The following is a 16,166-nucleotide window of genomic DNA, read 5'->3' as shown; positions in this document are numbered from 1 at the left end:
TATATATATATATATATATATATATATATATATATATAAATTTTTTCTTAGACATGTTGGAAAAGGATTTCTGATAAAGTAACTGGACGAAATTAAATAGTTTACCTTAAATGTCACCCACGCAGGTCACCTCTCTAATGGCCACAGCCCCGGGAGCTGATGAATTTAACACGGGTGTTGAATATGTTGTAGCCTGTGAATCATCTTGTCACTGTCAATTTTCTGCGATATCTCTATTTTGCAAGAAAAGAAAGTTATTCCTAATTCTGGATGCGTCTGAGGGTCTCTGGAGGACAATTGCCCTGTGTTTCCCCTATTTAGAAGTTTGGATCTCACAAGGGGGGTGGATTGCACTTGTCAATGTCATTTATGAACTTCTGATTATATTTCCATTTTTTTAATTTCTGTCATAATGTAGGTACACGAATTATGTGACAATTTCTGCCACCGGTATATTAGCTGTTTGAAAGGGAAAATGCCTATCGATTTGGTGATAGACGATAGAGAAGGAGGATCAAAATCAGACAGTGAAGATATAACGAGATCAGCAAATCTAACTGACCAGGTACGCGCTTTTCAATTTCAACATCCCTGGGAGAAAAAAAAAAAAAAAATCTGTATGCATATTGCTTGCTGGGTCACTACCACCTCCTTTTATTATTTGCATATGATTAAGTCCCTTTTAGATACATTTCCATCGAAATGAAAATTTTTGAATAATGCGGCTATTATTGCTTCATTAAGGCTGGCTCTGGGATTCGACCTGGAGAGATGAGCTTGTAAAAGCTTTGCCTGCAAACTTGACCTGTTTCTTGTCGCTTTTAATTTTTGTCTTTATTTTATTTACCCTCTATAATAATGGGAGTGTTAACTGCCAGTGACCGCCTCTGATTGTAGGGCTTTGTTCTGGAGCATTTTTTTCCCCCTTGCTATCTCGAAGAAAAGTGTAGGGTCTGCTTATTTCTTATTTTATTAGGAATAAACCCAAGATAGGTGGTCTAAGAGAGACAGGGAGGGTTTGAAATCTAGCAAATGCTGGCTATTTTCTCCCTGTCTATACGGTTCATTAGCCTGTCTTGTCAGTTTTCCTCGGCCGAACGCTTCTAGACCTCACTGAACATTGCTTTGTGCAGTGCTCGCTGCAAGCTCGCCCATTTTATTGTACTTAATAGAAAAAATAAGACCAGGCCGAGGTTATAAAAACAGATAAATATGGACGTTTCTCCTCCTCCTTTCCACTCATCCTCCAGCTGGTACGTGCTCTGGGCCCTCTGGGTTGGCAGCTTTTGGAAGTGTCAGCGACAGGGGCGCCCGGGGACTCCCTCGGTGTGGCGGGTGGAGGACCCCGCGCCGCCCTGCTCTGAACTGCCGGCCTCTGCTTGCTTCACCCCCTCCTCTCTCATCCTCCCTCCAGGCCCTTCTTCCGCTGCTTTGCTAAGTGGGGACGACTTTTATTTGGAGTTGCTGGGGGGCATTTCTCTCTCACCCCAACACCGATGTTTGCTCCCAGTCTCTCTCTCCTCTCTCTCCCCCCCCCCCCCGGCCCCCGCTCCTGTCGCTGTATCTCTGGATTGGTCCAGAGGAGTTGCAAAAATGCACTGAAAGTGAAAACGTGAGGAGTGGGTGAGATGAAACAGGGCTCAGGACAGCTCTCGGTTGCGAATTGTGGCACCGCGTCTACAGATTTGGGTGGCGGGCCTCCTGTGCTTCTCCACCTATAAGTGAAGGCCCAGAGTTGTTTCTCTTTCTGACTTGGCACGTGAGCCCCGTCTTGGGGGAGAGAGCAGCCTGCCTTTGTTAGGCCAAAGGACAACCAGTCATGCAGAGTTTTCTTTGCAAGCTCTACCATGATCACGGTTGGCCAGCGGCTGCCTTGCAGACTCCTTGCCGGAATGCCCGACTCCTCGGTCTCGGTGTCATCTTAAAGTTTGCTTCTCTCCATATCACCCCCTTAAAAAAAATTCCCAGCTTGGATTTCTCTGGGTAACCCCGCGGCAGAGGCTGAATTCCTCCTTTTCCCACGACGAGTGGAAGGCAGGCAAAGCTGAGATTTAAAAGCGCCAACGCGCCGGGTCCTTCCTACTATTTGGCGAGTTGCAAACTTTTGGCAGTGTAGACAACACTCGGAACAGGCAGCCTGCGCAATCCTGGAGCGTCCCCACCGAGGTGGGAAACCTGCAGGCGGCTCCGGGTCCCGGCCCCGCCAGCTGCTCGGCCTCCCGCCTGGTTCAGGCCGCCAGGCCTCACCCGGAGCTGTTAAATGCAGATTCCGCTGAGGAACCCTCGGGTAACTGCTGTTGAATAAAAATTGTAATCCAACAAGCCTAACTAGAAAATGGGATTCTAAAAGCTCCGGAGTGCTGGGTACATAAAGCTATCTGAGCAAATTACAAGAATCGCTTAGGGGCATGAATGAAATCAACACTTTAATTGCCTCCAAAATGAAGATTTATACCCCATTTTCTCATCGAATCATTATTTTATTAAAGTCAAAGATAAAGGACCAGAGTTCGGGGTGTTACTCAGTTACCTTTATTTGAGATACGCAGATTGGAAGGCAGTGGTTTTGGATAAAAATTCGCACTTTATTCACCTCCCCACCTATAAAATGAGCAGTGTGCGTCCCTCTCCCGCCGCCTACAAGTGGGCTTCGCAGCTCTGGCTGAGCTCGTGGCGCCGTTGGCCTGTGCGCGTGGGCGCACTCGCGTGACCCCTCGGGCTCACCGAAGTCTCCGTTGGTCGTAGGGCAGCAAACCCCAAGCTTGTGCTTTGGAATTATCCGCTTCCCTGGAGCCAGGAGCGGGAGTGCCTGGGCTCCCTTTGGGGAGGGGCGCGCAGAGCGCGGGGCGCACGCGGGACTGTGCCTCGGCCGCGGAGTGGAGTCCCCTGTCCTGGGAGTTGGGAACGGAGGGACGAGGCACTAGGGCCGCCAGGTGGGCGCCAGTGCTCCCAACTGGAGCCGGCTCACGGGTCCCCGGGGGCCGGGCCCGGAAAGGACGGCCTCGCCACCTGTCTGCGAATGCGGCCCAGCCAGTCTGAGCTCCGGTGGAGTGTGCGCTGCGGGACTGGATGCTTCAGGTGTGGTGCGAGCGCGGGGCCTCGTTAGCTCATTAACCCCTCTGTCTCTAGGGCCTGATGGCCGCGCGGTTTATTTTACTTTACTTTTCTCCTCGGAGGGCGCGAAGGCTGCCACCCGCGCGGGGACTTGGGATCCACGACTTTGATACCAGCCGGCTTCCCGGAGGGCTAAGTCGGCGGAAATCTGCTTGGCCTTGTAGTGTCGTTAGTTTGGTGGTATTTTTTGTTTTTGTTTTTTTCTTATCAGATTAAGACGCCAGTCGAAGCCGTAATCCCGCTCCCACGCCACTTTCAACTCCCTGCCCCCCACTCCCGCTCCCAGACCCCGAAGTCCCAGGCCCGAGAGTCACCTCCCGCGGGCTCAGGCCTCCCGGGCGCCCTCTCCCGACTGCTACGCTCCCCGCTTGGCACGGACGCCCCCGACGCCCAGGGCCTGGGAGCAGCGAGGGGCACCGGGGGCTTCCGAGCCTCGGCAGGGGTGAGGGCCGTGCTGAGACCCCGGGAGCGGGCGCAGAGGGGGCCACCGTGCGAGGCGTCGAGGCCAGGGTTGAGCCTGGTTTGCGATGGAGAAGGACGCAGGGCGAGGGGAGGCGGGGCGCGAGTTTGGGGGACCCAGGGTGGAATTGGGGAGGCCAAGAGGGGTTACGCGGGGAAGAATCTGGCTGCCCAGTCGCTAGACTTTAGGCCGCACTCCAGGAGGGAGCTATCGAATTAAACCTTCCTTCCCAGGGCTGTTTGTTGCTCGCCACTCCTTGAATCTAAGCATTTTCCATTTTCAGGAGGGGTCGAGAGAGGGAATGGAGAGCAGAGCAAGAGTCCTCGGGCCCTGAAGGCCACCAGCCGAGGTGGCCAGGCCTGCTGGTAGCGAGCAGGAGTAGCTTGGCCTGTGCTCGGGCGCCAACCCGGGTTCTCCTATAAGCAGTGGGAGGCAAAGAAAAGGTCCCTTTGGATTACAATTTTTATTCAATAGCAGCTCTCCGGGGGGTCCTCGGCTGAATCTGCATTTAACAGCTCCTGTGCAAGGGCTGGCGGGCTGCGCAGGGCGCCCTGTTGCCTGTTAATCCAGATTTGTCTCTAATATCTGGGGAGAAGTAATGTGGCTCGCGGAGATGGAACCAGAAAGCCAAGCTCGCCAGGCAGGTTAAATGCCAAGTGCTGCTGAGCTCCCCGGGGACGGGGGACAGCCGCCGGGGCTGCGTAGCCCAGGCTGGAAAGCGCCAGGCTTCTGGGCCTTGGGGATCAGGGGCAGCCCTGAGCCAGTGCGATTTGGTTCCCCAGTGGGCCAGGGAACCCAGGTGGCGATTGTTTTATTTGAAGAGTCCGGAATGTTGTTTCTGAAGCATAGTTTGAGATAAAATTCTTAAAACTGAACTTGATCGAAAGCACCCCTCCCTGCAAAGTGTGATGGGGATGCCTCCAAGGGAGATTTAAGCCTTCTCTTTTGGGGAGGTGTTACTAAGGGATGGGTATGGGGAGGCCTAATATTCTTGATGTATTAGATGTGCTGCTTCAGGGGAAGAAAAAAATAGATGAGACTATGGGATATTTACTAATACTAGGAATGCAAGCAATTTATTTTCATCCACTAAGAAAACTGGACACAAACATGGAGGGATAGGAAAATGGTCCCTTTGTCAGTTTGTTTCTGAATGCTTACACACGGACACATCTTATTTAAGTTGTAAGTACTTTTAGGGTCTCAGTTAATGCCTTAATCCTGGAACCTCTGTGTCCACAGGCCTTGCAAGTGATGGGGTCTTGACACCATCTAACTTTATTTTGATTGTTGTTGTGAGTCATGGAGGGTACTCTTAATTCCCTTTGGAACTATGTCAAAGGGAAATTATGGCAAGATTCCCTTTAATGATTAAATAATAAGGTGTTGACTGCTTGTCACTACAGTGGCTAATTGGGATGTTCATTCTAGGCTCTTTGTTGCTTAGTATCCTTTGATTTCAAAGATAGTTGTTTACCAGGTGTGTTTTTATTGTTGTGTTCTGATTGGCGCTCTGTGTGTATTTATGTGTGAATGTCAGAGTAGGGGTGTATTGATTCTTATTAGGGGCATGTCAAAAACATTTGAGAGGGAAAAAAAGAAGTACAGAGTATATGCAGGTAGGTTGAGATCAATTACATTGTTAAATGTCTCAAAGTCTAAATGCTAATACTACAGAAGTTATTCCCCTTTCCTAGTTTCTCTCTCTCTCTCTCTCTCTCTCTCTCACTGTGGAAGTCTCCAGTGCAAGTTCTATGGTTAATAGAAAGCAATGATACTAATGCTACTTTGTACAAGGTAAAGCCCCATAACACTAACTATTGTTCAGTGATTTAACTAGCTCTGTGGCAATAGGTCACTCAAATAGCAATCCCTTTCCCACCAGAATGACTCCATTGCTCATGATTTGGAAATACATAGAGTGGTTGTGTGGACTCTTGCTATTGGTCCTAACATAGAGATTTTTATTAGAAAACATGGAGAAGCTTAAATAGTAGAAGAAGAAGAGCAGGAGGAGGAAGAAGAAAAGGCATTAAAATACGGGCCCTGCTTTCAAAAAAGTAACTGAAATATCATGCTGTAATTGCCCAACTTTGAAAATAAACAAATTTTAAATCATTATGTTTTCAAACACTCGTATGTTTAAATGTTAAAATGTTTGTCATAGTCCGAAAGATTTAAAACACAGCTGTTGCCGGGTGATGGATGGAAAATTATGGAATAAAACTCCATATTCTTAAAAACAAAGACTATTTGTGGTCCCATAGTAGAAACGTAGGTTTTTTTAAGGCCAAGCGGATAGACTAAAGTATTACGGAGGAGCCTACTGTTATAAAACTAGCTTACCTTCCCTCGCAGGTGGAATTGGAGAAACTGAAGAAAGCACAACAAGTTGTATTAAGACACTTATAAATGAAAATGCTGTCAAATGGATTCAAGTGAAGGATTTTCACATTGGTAATGCTATGCTTGCCATTGCAATAGCAATATTTTCTCATGAAACGTAAATATGTCAAACCAATGTGAAATGCTTAAGTTTTAATAAATGATCATTTAATCAACAAACACAACCCGAGTATGTATACAGAAACTTTTAAAGAAAAGTCGGCAGACAGCCAAATTCCTATAGGGACTAGCAAGGGAATGATCAAAAAACGAACACAAAATAAGACTTCCTGTAAGAAGGTCTATAATTCAACATTATTTGACTCCACTGTCAGGGAAATAGTTGAAGGATAGTAAACTGATACCATTCTCAGTCATTTTTGTTACACAGTCTTAAATGTTTGCAACTATAGCATTTTCCATGGCCCTTTTTGGATTATGATATCTGTTATATTTGTATCAAAGTAGCACTTGAGTTTATGTTATAATTGAAACAGATGTTTTTGCCATTTCTCCTGAGTGCAAAAAATTAAGTTAATATTTAAAGATGACATCAAAACTATGGGAAAGTATTCTTTTACAAATAAAGAAATAAAAATAGAATACATGTGACACAGTGTATCTGACAGTTGTGCAGATGTTAGGCCTGAAAGTTTTCAAAATCCCAAGTAAAACAACGCCGCTGTAAATCACATAGGGCAGGAAACATCAGGATATTGGTACCTGTTAAAAAGTTAGGGTCTAAAACATGAAACACAGACTCACGATTTCAATTTAAATAATCATTCCAAAATTTGACGTTGGGGATCCAGCAAAAGTTTGGATATTTTACTATCTTACATATTTGTGAAGAAACCTCACGTGTATAAAATCAGTTTTGAAAAATTCAAGCAGATGAGTAGTGTAAAAGGTAAAAAGACTCCCTCACTGTATCCTTAATTTAATATGCCATGATTTCAGGATTATGGGAATTTGGGAAAGCTTATTGGAGTCTTGAACAGCCTCTCCAGAAAGCAGACCTATATCGGGCAATTGCTGGATTTCCCACACTTCTAAATTTGACATTTTAATAAATGGTATAAAAGCTACCATGTGAAATAAGCGAGTATATACTCATTTAAATATTTGAAACTAGAATCCAATTTCAGTCAATTTAATGCATTCATGTGTGCAGAATTAAAGCAATTGGCAACACTTTGCTACACTCTCTCTGAACACTCTTTTTGCAAATAGCATTTCTTAATCTAGGAAATATGTTCTCGTTAAAGGAAAATACAAGAGTGCAAATCTTTTGAAATTATTTTATATTTCTGGACTTCTTGGTTCAGAATTCCTAAAACTGACTAAAACATATCAAAAAGAGTTTATTCTCTGTTGAAAAGACACTTTTTTTTACATTTATTGAAATATACACCTGTTGTTTATTTGTATCATGAGTACATACAGTTAAATACAAATTATAACCAGAACTAAGTCATTAACTCTCTTTAAGTCAGGCAATAACCATACTCTGGCTTTTCCATGCACCACTGTATATGGCATAAACTAATGCAGGATAGCTAAGTTGTGAAAATAAATTTTATATTATTTGCAATCCTCAAAAATACATTTCCCCATTGATTTCTTCCCTTGATAGCCTCATGACTCCATTTACGAGTAATAGGATTTATAATCATGAGGTAAAGAACCGTGAATGTGAAATGTTATGGTTTTTTAAAAAAAGCTTAAATGAAATTGTATTTTTCCACAGAAAGGAAATGCTGTTACTGATAATAAGTTTACTAAATAATACTTTTAAAATCGCTGCAACTTTTTATGAGTTTAACAAGTTTAAGCAACATTTTATAGTCCTTTTTTCCTTCATTTTGACACAATATCAAGTCTTAAATTTTACAATGGATTTAAACATACATGATTCTGACTCATTTAGAAGATAGTAGTAAGTAAATAATTAACATTTTGAGCGATATTAGAATGATTCCTTGACAACATATGCTAACTTAGAATTAATTGTTATCATGAATTTCCATTTCTATAGATTTTTCCTCACATTTTACAACACAACATGATCGCCTGCTCATTATTCATTAGCTGTAAATGTCTGGGTTGTTGGTTGTTATTTAGCAAGACAGAGCTATAGCTGTTTCTTTTTCATATCACTTTTTCCCCACTGACTGGCAAGCCTCCTATGCCTGAGATTTGAACTTGAACTAGTTTGCTAGGTCTCCTTTCCCTATTTGAGTACCTTGTGGGTTATTACCCACATGTGGGTTTATTTTCCTGAGAAGATGAAAAATGGTCCTCACTTTAGAACGGGAATGAATAGAAACCAAAGTCATCAAATATTCCCAAACTATGCTTTACAATTAGGTGAAAAACTGAAAACTGTTATTCTTGCTTGCTTTCCCCAGGGCTGTGAATACTTGATGTAAAGATTCATATCAGCTTCTTCGTGCTCTTCCTCTTAAGGCCTAAATGTTTGTTTTCAGTGACTGGATTCTTAACTGATAGTCCATATTTGGTCCCAGACCTCCATGATTTGCATTTTATTCTGCATTTGCATTCACATTATGTCCCATAGAAACTCTTTAAAGTCAAGTGTGTTTATGACTATTATGAAACTCTGGAAAATGAAGTTTATAATGAAACTGACATAGTCATCAAAAGGACAATGAAGGGAGCAATTTGATGTAAACCCAGAGTTTTCTTACTCGGTCCCAGCTTGTAAAAAGGCTTATCTCTGTTCTTTTAAAAACATTAGAAGCTGAATGAATAAGAATTTCTTTGACAATAAAACTCCTCTTAATAGCTCCATAACTATTTGGATGTGTTCTCGAATGTTAACTTAATTTGACAGACAAGCTATAATTAACTGTGACCTATAGTGTTTTCTGTAATTCAGAGACTATTCCTTAGCGATCTGAAAACTTAATTTCATACTAAATGGTGTACAATGTCTGCGGGTCTAAAGGCCTACTTCCACTATTTTTAAGAAGTGGAAATAGTTTGTGTGTCTTCTGGGCTTTAAAAAGGGAGATACTTCGGGGGTGGGGAACTAACAATTTTTACTGCATGAAGTCCCAGCAAACTACCTAGTGCACATGGGTTCTTTTTGAATTTTTTTTTTTTTCCGTAGCCTTCCTTTCTATTCAGTGCAATGTTAAAATTGTTCACACAAAGGAAAAAAAAAATCCACTGTGTGTTTCATGGGACAAAAACTCGTACATGACATTTTAAGTCTAGGTGTTTCGTTGATCATAAAAAGCAGTAGTGTACAGAGAGAGCTAAGAATTGGAGCAAATAGGTAAAACCCTATTAGCTATGATGCTACAATCACAACAGAAACTTTAGCAGTGAAATTAAATTGGGCATTTTGCATTTAGTTGGAACATTTACTTGAAAGTTCCCACCAGATCTGGGGTGCTTTTAACATCCCCTCCCCACCCCAGCTTAAGAATATTTTAGTGTTAAGAACTTGGTGCTAACTCACCATTGGACATTACTTTTATTTGAAATTGTTCATTCATAAGAGACTTCATCTCCTGAGTAAGCACCCTGCCCTTCACTCTTGAACAGTTCAGATAAACGTATTATTTATTTACGGTCTATTGTATACATTATTTATGGGAAATATGCTATAACTCTACAGAGCATATGGAATTTATCTTTGAGAGATATGGGTCGCATCTCTGCCAAGAATGGCATAGCCCTGAGTAGATAATAAGACTGCCCTCAGTGTACAGATAAACATCATCTCTTATAGAGTCAGTACGTGTTAGCATTTCATAATAACAGGCGCAAATGCATTTTTCCACTTTCATTTTAATTGTTTCTTGGCTCTAGCTTCTGCCAAAGAGAATCCGGAATTTCACATTTTGAATTGATCTGGGTGATGAATATATCTGAGGGGGGAAATAAGATATTGAGTAGCAGAATCATTTAACCCCTTCATTTCTTTCAGCATGCTTCCCTGTCCCTTCCTTAAGGTGTTTACAATTTTCTGAAGAATCCCGTCCATGACATTTTTAACACTGGTTGTATATTTGGTGGCTTGGCCTATTGTTTCACCTTATTGGGATGCTTTATAAGCTGTATTCAAAACAAAAGCACCAAGAAAAATATCAGGCTCATTGTGCCCTGCACTTCCTTGCACAAAATAATAGAGATGTGTAGACCACGCTTGTTCTATGCATATCAAGTGTACTGTTGGTGCTCAAGTATTTTTTATTCTAAGAATTATTCAAAGCCAGGAACAATCTGCATCTGAGCGAGCATAAACATTTTTATTCTGGAATTTGGGATTTGCAGCAACTCAATTTTATTTTCCAAATTACCCTGCCATTTCAATTAGGTACATTGTTCTTCTCTCTACTGTTTCGACATTCTAAAGGTTTGCTTGCCACCTAAGAGAGAGCATTACCTGAGTATTTAATATTTATTGAGGGAATGTAAAGAACATGCCAATAGAAAAAGAGGAGAATAAAACATTAACAAATCAATTATGGGGCTTTTCTTCACTTGTAGTCTACTTCTAATACTCCAAATACTCTATAACTGTTAAAATAATACAAAGAGCCTCAAGAATAATAGCCCTGGGTGTGGAGGAAGAATGGCATTCTGATTAACTGGAATTCCTTAAAAAGTGCACCAGTGGTACAGCTCAACCTCCTGCTTCTGGAATTCACAGTTGATTTAGTTGATCTCTCAGTTAAAGGCCTTGAACTACAGAGAACTTAGCCAGTCTGGGAACCAGAAACACAAATTAAATTTCAAGATGCTTTGAGAAAGGCCTCTCTAATGATTTTACCGAGATAAATAATGAAGAAAAGGGAACAATCTACTCCCCACCTCCAAATTTCACACTGTGAGAGGGCTTGAAAATTCAAAAATCCTTGAAGAATGATGATACTTAGAAAATAAAATTTGATTGAAAATATAAAAACTGGCAGCACTTCTAAAACACACACACACACACACACACACACACACACACACACACACACGCACCGGAAAATTAGAAAATACCTTGTTGCTAATTGTTAGTGGAAATCAGTGGTAAATGTAAGTTTCCGCTATTCTTTTATCCAAAGCATAATGCCGTAAGGTAGTAGAATAAAACATGACTACATCTTGGCTGAATTCTTGTTTCCTTCTTGTGTCAAAGTTGTGGATTTTCTGGTCTGAGAGTTTGGAAGTAGAAGAGAGAAGATTTCAGAAACACTTGAAAGAGAGCGATGAAGGGCATTGGTGGTAATTTCGAGTTACACAACCTTTCAGGCTGGCGGTATCCCAATAAAGTATATACACAATACAGGCTGTGCTGTGAGGGGGTAAGTCACTTCACCTCCCCAAGCCTCAGTTTTATCATCTGTAACATGGGGATAAAGAACCCACTTTACTGAGCTGCATAAGAACTAAGTAAGAATGCACTTAAAGCATTTAAAACAGTAAACCCTAAACAGAACCTTACATCATATTTCATCTTCTTACCTGTACAGTCTGCCCAGCCTTCAACAACATGAAGCTGATTTGGGGAGGGGAGATTGGGTAGTTGTTAATGGGGTGTGGTTTTATAGGCCATTATATAATCATAGAGTTTGCGCAAAATATTGTCTTAATTCCTTTTAGGAGGGGTGGCTATTATTCTGATTTCATCACAGTGTGAGAGGGGACTGGCCACTCAGATGTGTGGCCAAGATAGGACAGTGAATCACTACAGATTTGTTTCTAGGTTCAACTTCAAGTAACAGTTATGTGCAGCTCTTGTGCTGAGTACTTTTTTCCCACATTTCTGAGTGCAAATGCTTCCTGGCTGAGGTCCAGTTGCTAACAAGATCTCAGTATCTACTTGTACTCAGGATACAATGTTTTTGGCCTTATCGGATGTTCTTTTTGCTAGGATGGTTGCCTAGAAAATTTGTGGTTTGAAGTTGTTATATATAGGACACTTTTGAGTTTATTTTATCTTAATTTGTTTGCAGAATGAGGCGCACTGAATACTGAGTTACAATTGTAAAATAAAACATTGGGAAGCAGGCAGTCTTATGAAAGGAACTTTATAACACCAGGTATGCTGGCATGTAATTTACAGATTCTTCTGCCACTCCTATATAGCAGTGCCAGAAAATCAGCTAAATTTCAGTGGAAAGTTCTCAGCAGATAAATGAAGAGTAAGGTTTGAATTATTCAGGTACAAATATTTGGAAATACAGAGGTGGCAGTTGGATTTGAGGGGTTTTGTTTTGTTTTTTTTAAACATTTAACTGTGAATTACAGTTCACAGGTACAATTTCAGGAGTAAAAGCATATAGAGTCAATATAGGAGTTTATTTTTATGAATACTATGCCAGCCATAATACAATAGCATAGGAAAGGAAAGGTTATTAAAACGTAAATTACGTACTTTTACTAAGATTCCGAGTGTAATGAGGCTTTAACTTCTCTTTTGTTCTCCACAACAAACTGCTTAGTAGAATTTGAACATTCAGTGCACTTGAACCATCTTTAGTTCTGCACCTACTTTGCAGTTTTGAGATTTGGGTAAAACTGGTGTCACCTCTTGGTAGCAGTTTCCCTTTGGGTGTAATTTTCCTTTTTCTTTGTAATTGTCTGAATGTCCCTCCCCCATGTACGAATCTATATCCTCTTCTGAGACCACAGTGGGGTCACTAAGGGATGGTGTTGGCATTGATTCTCAAGGTCGAAAAATTGGGCAAAATGAATCAGTGCTGTGTGGATTTCATAAGGAAAGCATTTCGAATATCTTGGGTGGTGTTTTATATCGGTCGTCATTTTCCTTCGCATTGTCAATTCATGTATAATTTCCTGGATGAATTATTTCAACTCTGCAGATTAGTAATGACCCGAGAGTATCAGAGTTGTGACCTAAAGGATATTGGGCTGTGGGAAAGTAGGATTTTAAGGAGCTTTCGGGGAGTGACCCATCGTGCTGGGCCTGAGCTTCCTAAGCTCACTGCCCTCCCTGCTGCCTTGAGTATTGGGAGAATGGGGCATGGATATTTGCAGGAGAGTAGGCAAAATAGTTAAGGACCAGGAGATTTAAAAAGTGTATCTGACTGCCTCGCTGCTTTACATTCCATCACAAGGTAATTAAAAACACTAAAATCTGTTCTCTCCACGTTCTTGTTCGTTTGCCCTATTCCTCATGCATGTGATGGGTGCGTGGCACTGTGTATACATGAAAGTGCACTTGCGTGTCCCCCCATGTCTGAACCAGAGGCTTTGGTGATTCCTGGAGCTCAGACAATCACCTGATACAAAACTTTTCATTTAGAGATGAAACGACTCCTTGGAGAATTTTCACCAAAGGCAAAAAAGCACAAAAATTCTTCTCCTCCTCTCTACACGCCCCATTACACAGAGATAGAGGATTTAATGTTTGAAAAATTAACGTTTTTGTAGGTTTCATTTGTGGGACGTGAGAGCTGGGAAATATAGAACTCAATGTAACAGATGCTGTCTCTGCCTTCACAAACTGCCCACTCCTGCTATCATGCAATCGTGTGTGTGTGTGTAAATGTATATACACATATATATGTATACATATTTAAAGCAATATATCAGAGTTGCTAAGGTTTTAGAACTCTACCTTATTTGATGCTGAGTTAGACACACTTATGCTGTGCATCAAGATACCGGCTGGCGCCAAGGTCGTGAGCAGCACAGTTAAGGGATAATTGAATAGTCCTTGAGGTGCATTTCTAGATGAGAAGTCCACAGTGCCAAATATGGTGGGGCTGGACCTGTGAGAAGAGGAAGGGTGGTGTCTTGGGGAGAGCCGCAGATCCTGAGAGGGAATGCTGGATTCCCATTGTCTCGCCACGAATTTACCATCTGCCTGGAGTCACCAGAATTACCCTCAGGCCTCTATTAAGCAGGGAGAGGGGGTGGGTAATAAGCGCATTTTATCGCAGCATTAAAAGGGGGCCCAACAAGAACCCTGGCAGGCCGGCAGACTTGGCCAAGGCAGGTGGTAGAGGCGGGGACGGGGAAGGAAATGAGAAAAAGGAGAAGTGTGTGAGGGAGATAACCTTTGAAAGAGTCTGTCTCCCCGGCACGTGAAGGCCACCACCAGGGACCGCCCCAGAGCCCGACAGAAATCTCCCGAACTTTATCATCTTGCAGCAGGACCGAGGGTGGACTTAGAAAAGGGTTTGCCTCCAGACCGTTCCCGAACACGTTTCAACGTGGCCCTGATCCGCGATATGTGTGCAGGCTGCGGTCTTAATCTGTGAGCTTCTGGCGTTTAAAAACATACACAATCTTAAAAGGGAAGGGGGCAGTTTTACTGTGTTAAAACAAAGCATCCTGCTGAAACTTGTCCTGGTTAAATGAATTTTGCTTAATGATTTCCAGGGATGTTTTTGGAAATCCGTATAAAGAATTTTACATTTTCTTGGAATTATCTGAATTTGCAGCTAGATAGTAGGTTTTGAGAGGAGCAGGCTTTACTAGGGCAGGTTTTGCGAGAGCAGGACTCTAGCAAATTGAAGGCGCGTTTGGCGGCTGAGTGTGTGGAGAGCTTTCTGGTATGTTTTGGTTACCAAGCAGATGCCAGTGGGAGCCACCAAGATCTTCAAACAGGAGTTTGAGCACAGCGGACTTTAGATACTCACAAATAAAAAATTCTCAGGATCCCCAGTTTCTCAGCTTCATGTACACACAGGTAACATATACCCCTTTTCATAGGAGGACCTAGACCCCTTTTGTCCTTACTGCTCCGTGTTTGGGTCTTTCTGGTGCCTTTTCTTCAGATGGCACCATTGGTTGAGAGACACATTGAAGAATCATACCTGCTGAAGTTATGTGCCTTTAAGGATCCTGAGAGACACTGTGTAGACGGAGGTGAGAAGTCTAGGGAGGGGGCCTAATTAGATGTGGCTATGCTGGCGGTGTGGCATGGCGGCATTCGGTGAGCCCGTCGCCTCTGCCTCGTGGACCAGTGCAGGTATGTGTGTGCACATGTGTGTGTGGATGTGTGCAGATGTCGGGGTGTGAGCACGTGTACACGCACACTGGTGGACTCCCCTGGTCTGGAGGAACTGGATTGTTCACTTTTAGAAGCGAGCCAGCTCTTTCAGGCCATTAGAGATCATTTACTAAAGAGGCCCCGGTGATTTGAAAAAGTAAGTGTACTGCCCCAAAGAGAAAACCTATTGATAGGTGCAGACTGAACTTCAGATTTTGAACACTGTGATCATTTCATCAATTTCTACATAGCTGCTAGCTGACCTCTTCAGAATCAAGATCCCGAGACTCTCATTTATCCATCTTTTTTAAGTGGGACTGGTAGGGTAGAAATTTTGAAGGAAAAAAACCCTCACTATTTGGGCCTGAAAAAAAACAAAAAATGATTCTGGCATCATACCAATGTGATGAAAAACCAAGTGCAATAAAACGTCAAAGTGCTTCGTAGACTGTAAAGTGATTTATAAGTATTAGGTATCAAATGAAACTCGATGAGGTGGGGAGGAGCAAAGCACCTGTAAAATCATGTTATTTGAAGGTGAAAATAAGATCAGTTTGCATCCCCTGAGCACACACCAGCTGGGAGATAGCGCAAGGCATAGCGAGCTGTACGCGAAGCCAGCTCGGGTTAACCATTCTTTCCAGAAGGTCCATAAACTGAATACACCTGTATGTAGATATTTCAGGGTTGACTAGGTCAACGTACGTTGTTCCATTAGTGTTGTTACTTTATTATTGTCGCATTAAAAGCTATAGTAGGTGCCACTTGCTGCACGCCTAGAAATTGATGTATGCTGTGTCTGCAGAGGAGTATTTTCTTTCTTTTTTTTTTTTTGAGGAGTATTTTCTTAATCCTCATTTACAGATTAGGATGTTAAGGTTATGGAGGTTGTGACTTGTCTTCAGACCATGTAAGTGGTCCAGGATGTGTCTGCCTTCAAATTTACTTTCTTTTGCCTGTGTTTTCTTGCAACAGAATATTATTATATTATATTTTTATAATGGTGTACGTTTGTGTGAATGCAAGTATGGCAGGTGTTTTTTAATTGTGCAAGTCTTTTTTAAATGTTTTGTGATGTTTAATATAGGGGATCACAGTATCAGGTGACAATAGACATCCTCTATAAATCACTTGTTATTCATGTATGCATTCCAGAACATATTTGTGTCTAATGTGTCTAATGGCATTTTCCTGGGACGGAGGGCATTGGGATGAAGA

At 42.3% G+C, this 16,166-nt stretch overlaps 1 protein-coding gene across 2 annotated transcripts in view; it reads left to right on the top strand.

Annotated features, from left to right (window-relative positions):
- Positions 1–16,166, top strand: part of MEIS1 (Meis homeobox 1) — a 135,934-nt gene that overhangs the window by 7,293 nt on the left and 112,475 nt on the right. For both annotated transcript variants that reach the window (XM_060026476.1, XM_060026477.1), the window contains exon 6: positions 419–565. In XM_060026476.1, the coding sequence (XP_059882459.1) occupies positions 419–565 (147 nt within the window). The remainder of the gene's footprint in view (positions 1–418; positions 566–16,166) is intronic.

Source organism: Delphinus delphis, chromosome 12, assembly GCF_949987515.2.
Source record: "Delphinus delphis chromosome 12, mDelDel1.2, whole genome shotgun sequence".
Classification (NCBI taxonomy): domain Eukaryota; kingdom Metazoa; phylum Chordata; class Mammalia; order Artiodactyla; family Delphinidae; genus Delphinus; species Delphinus delphis.
This window is presented reverse-complemented; position numbering and strand designations above follow the sequence as displayed.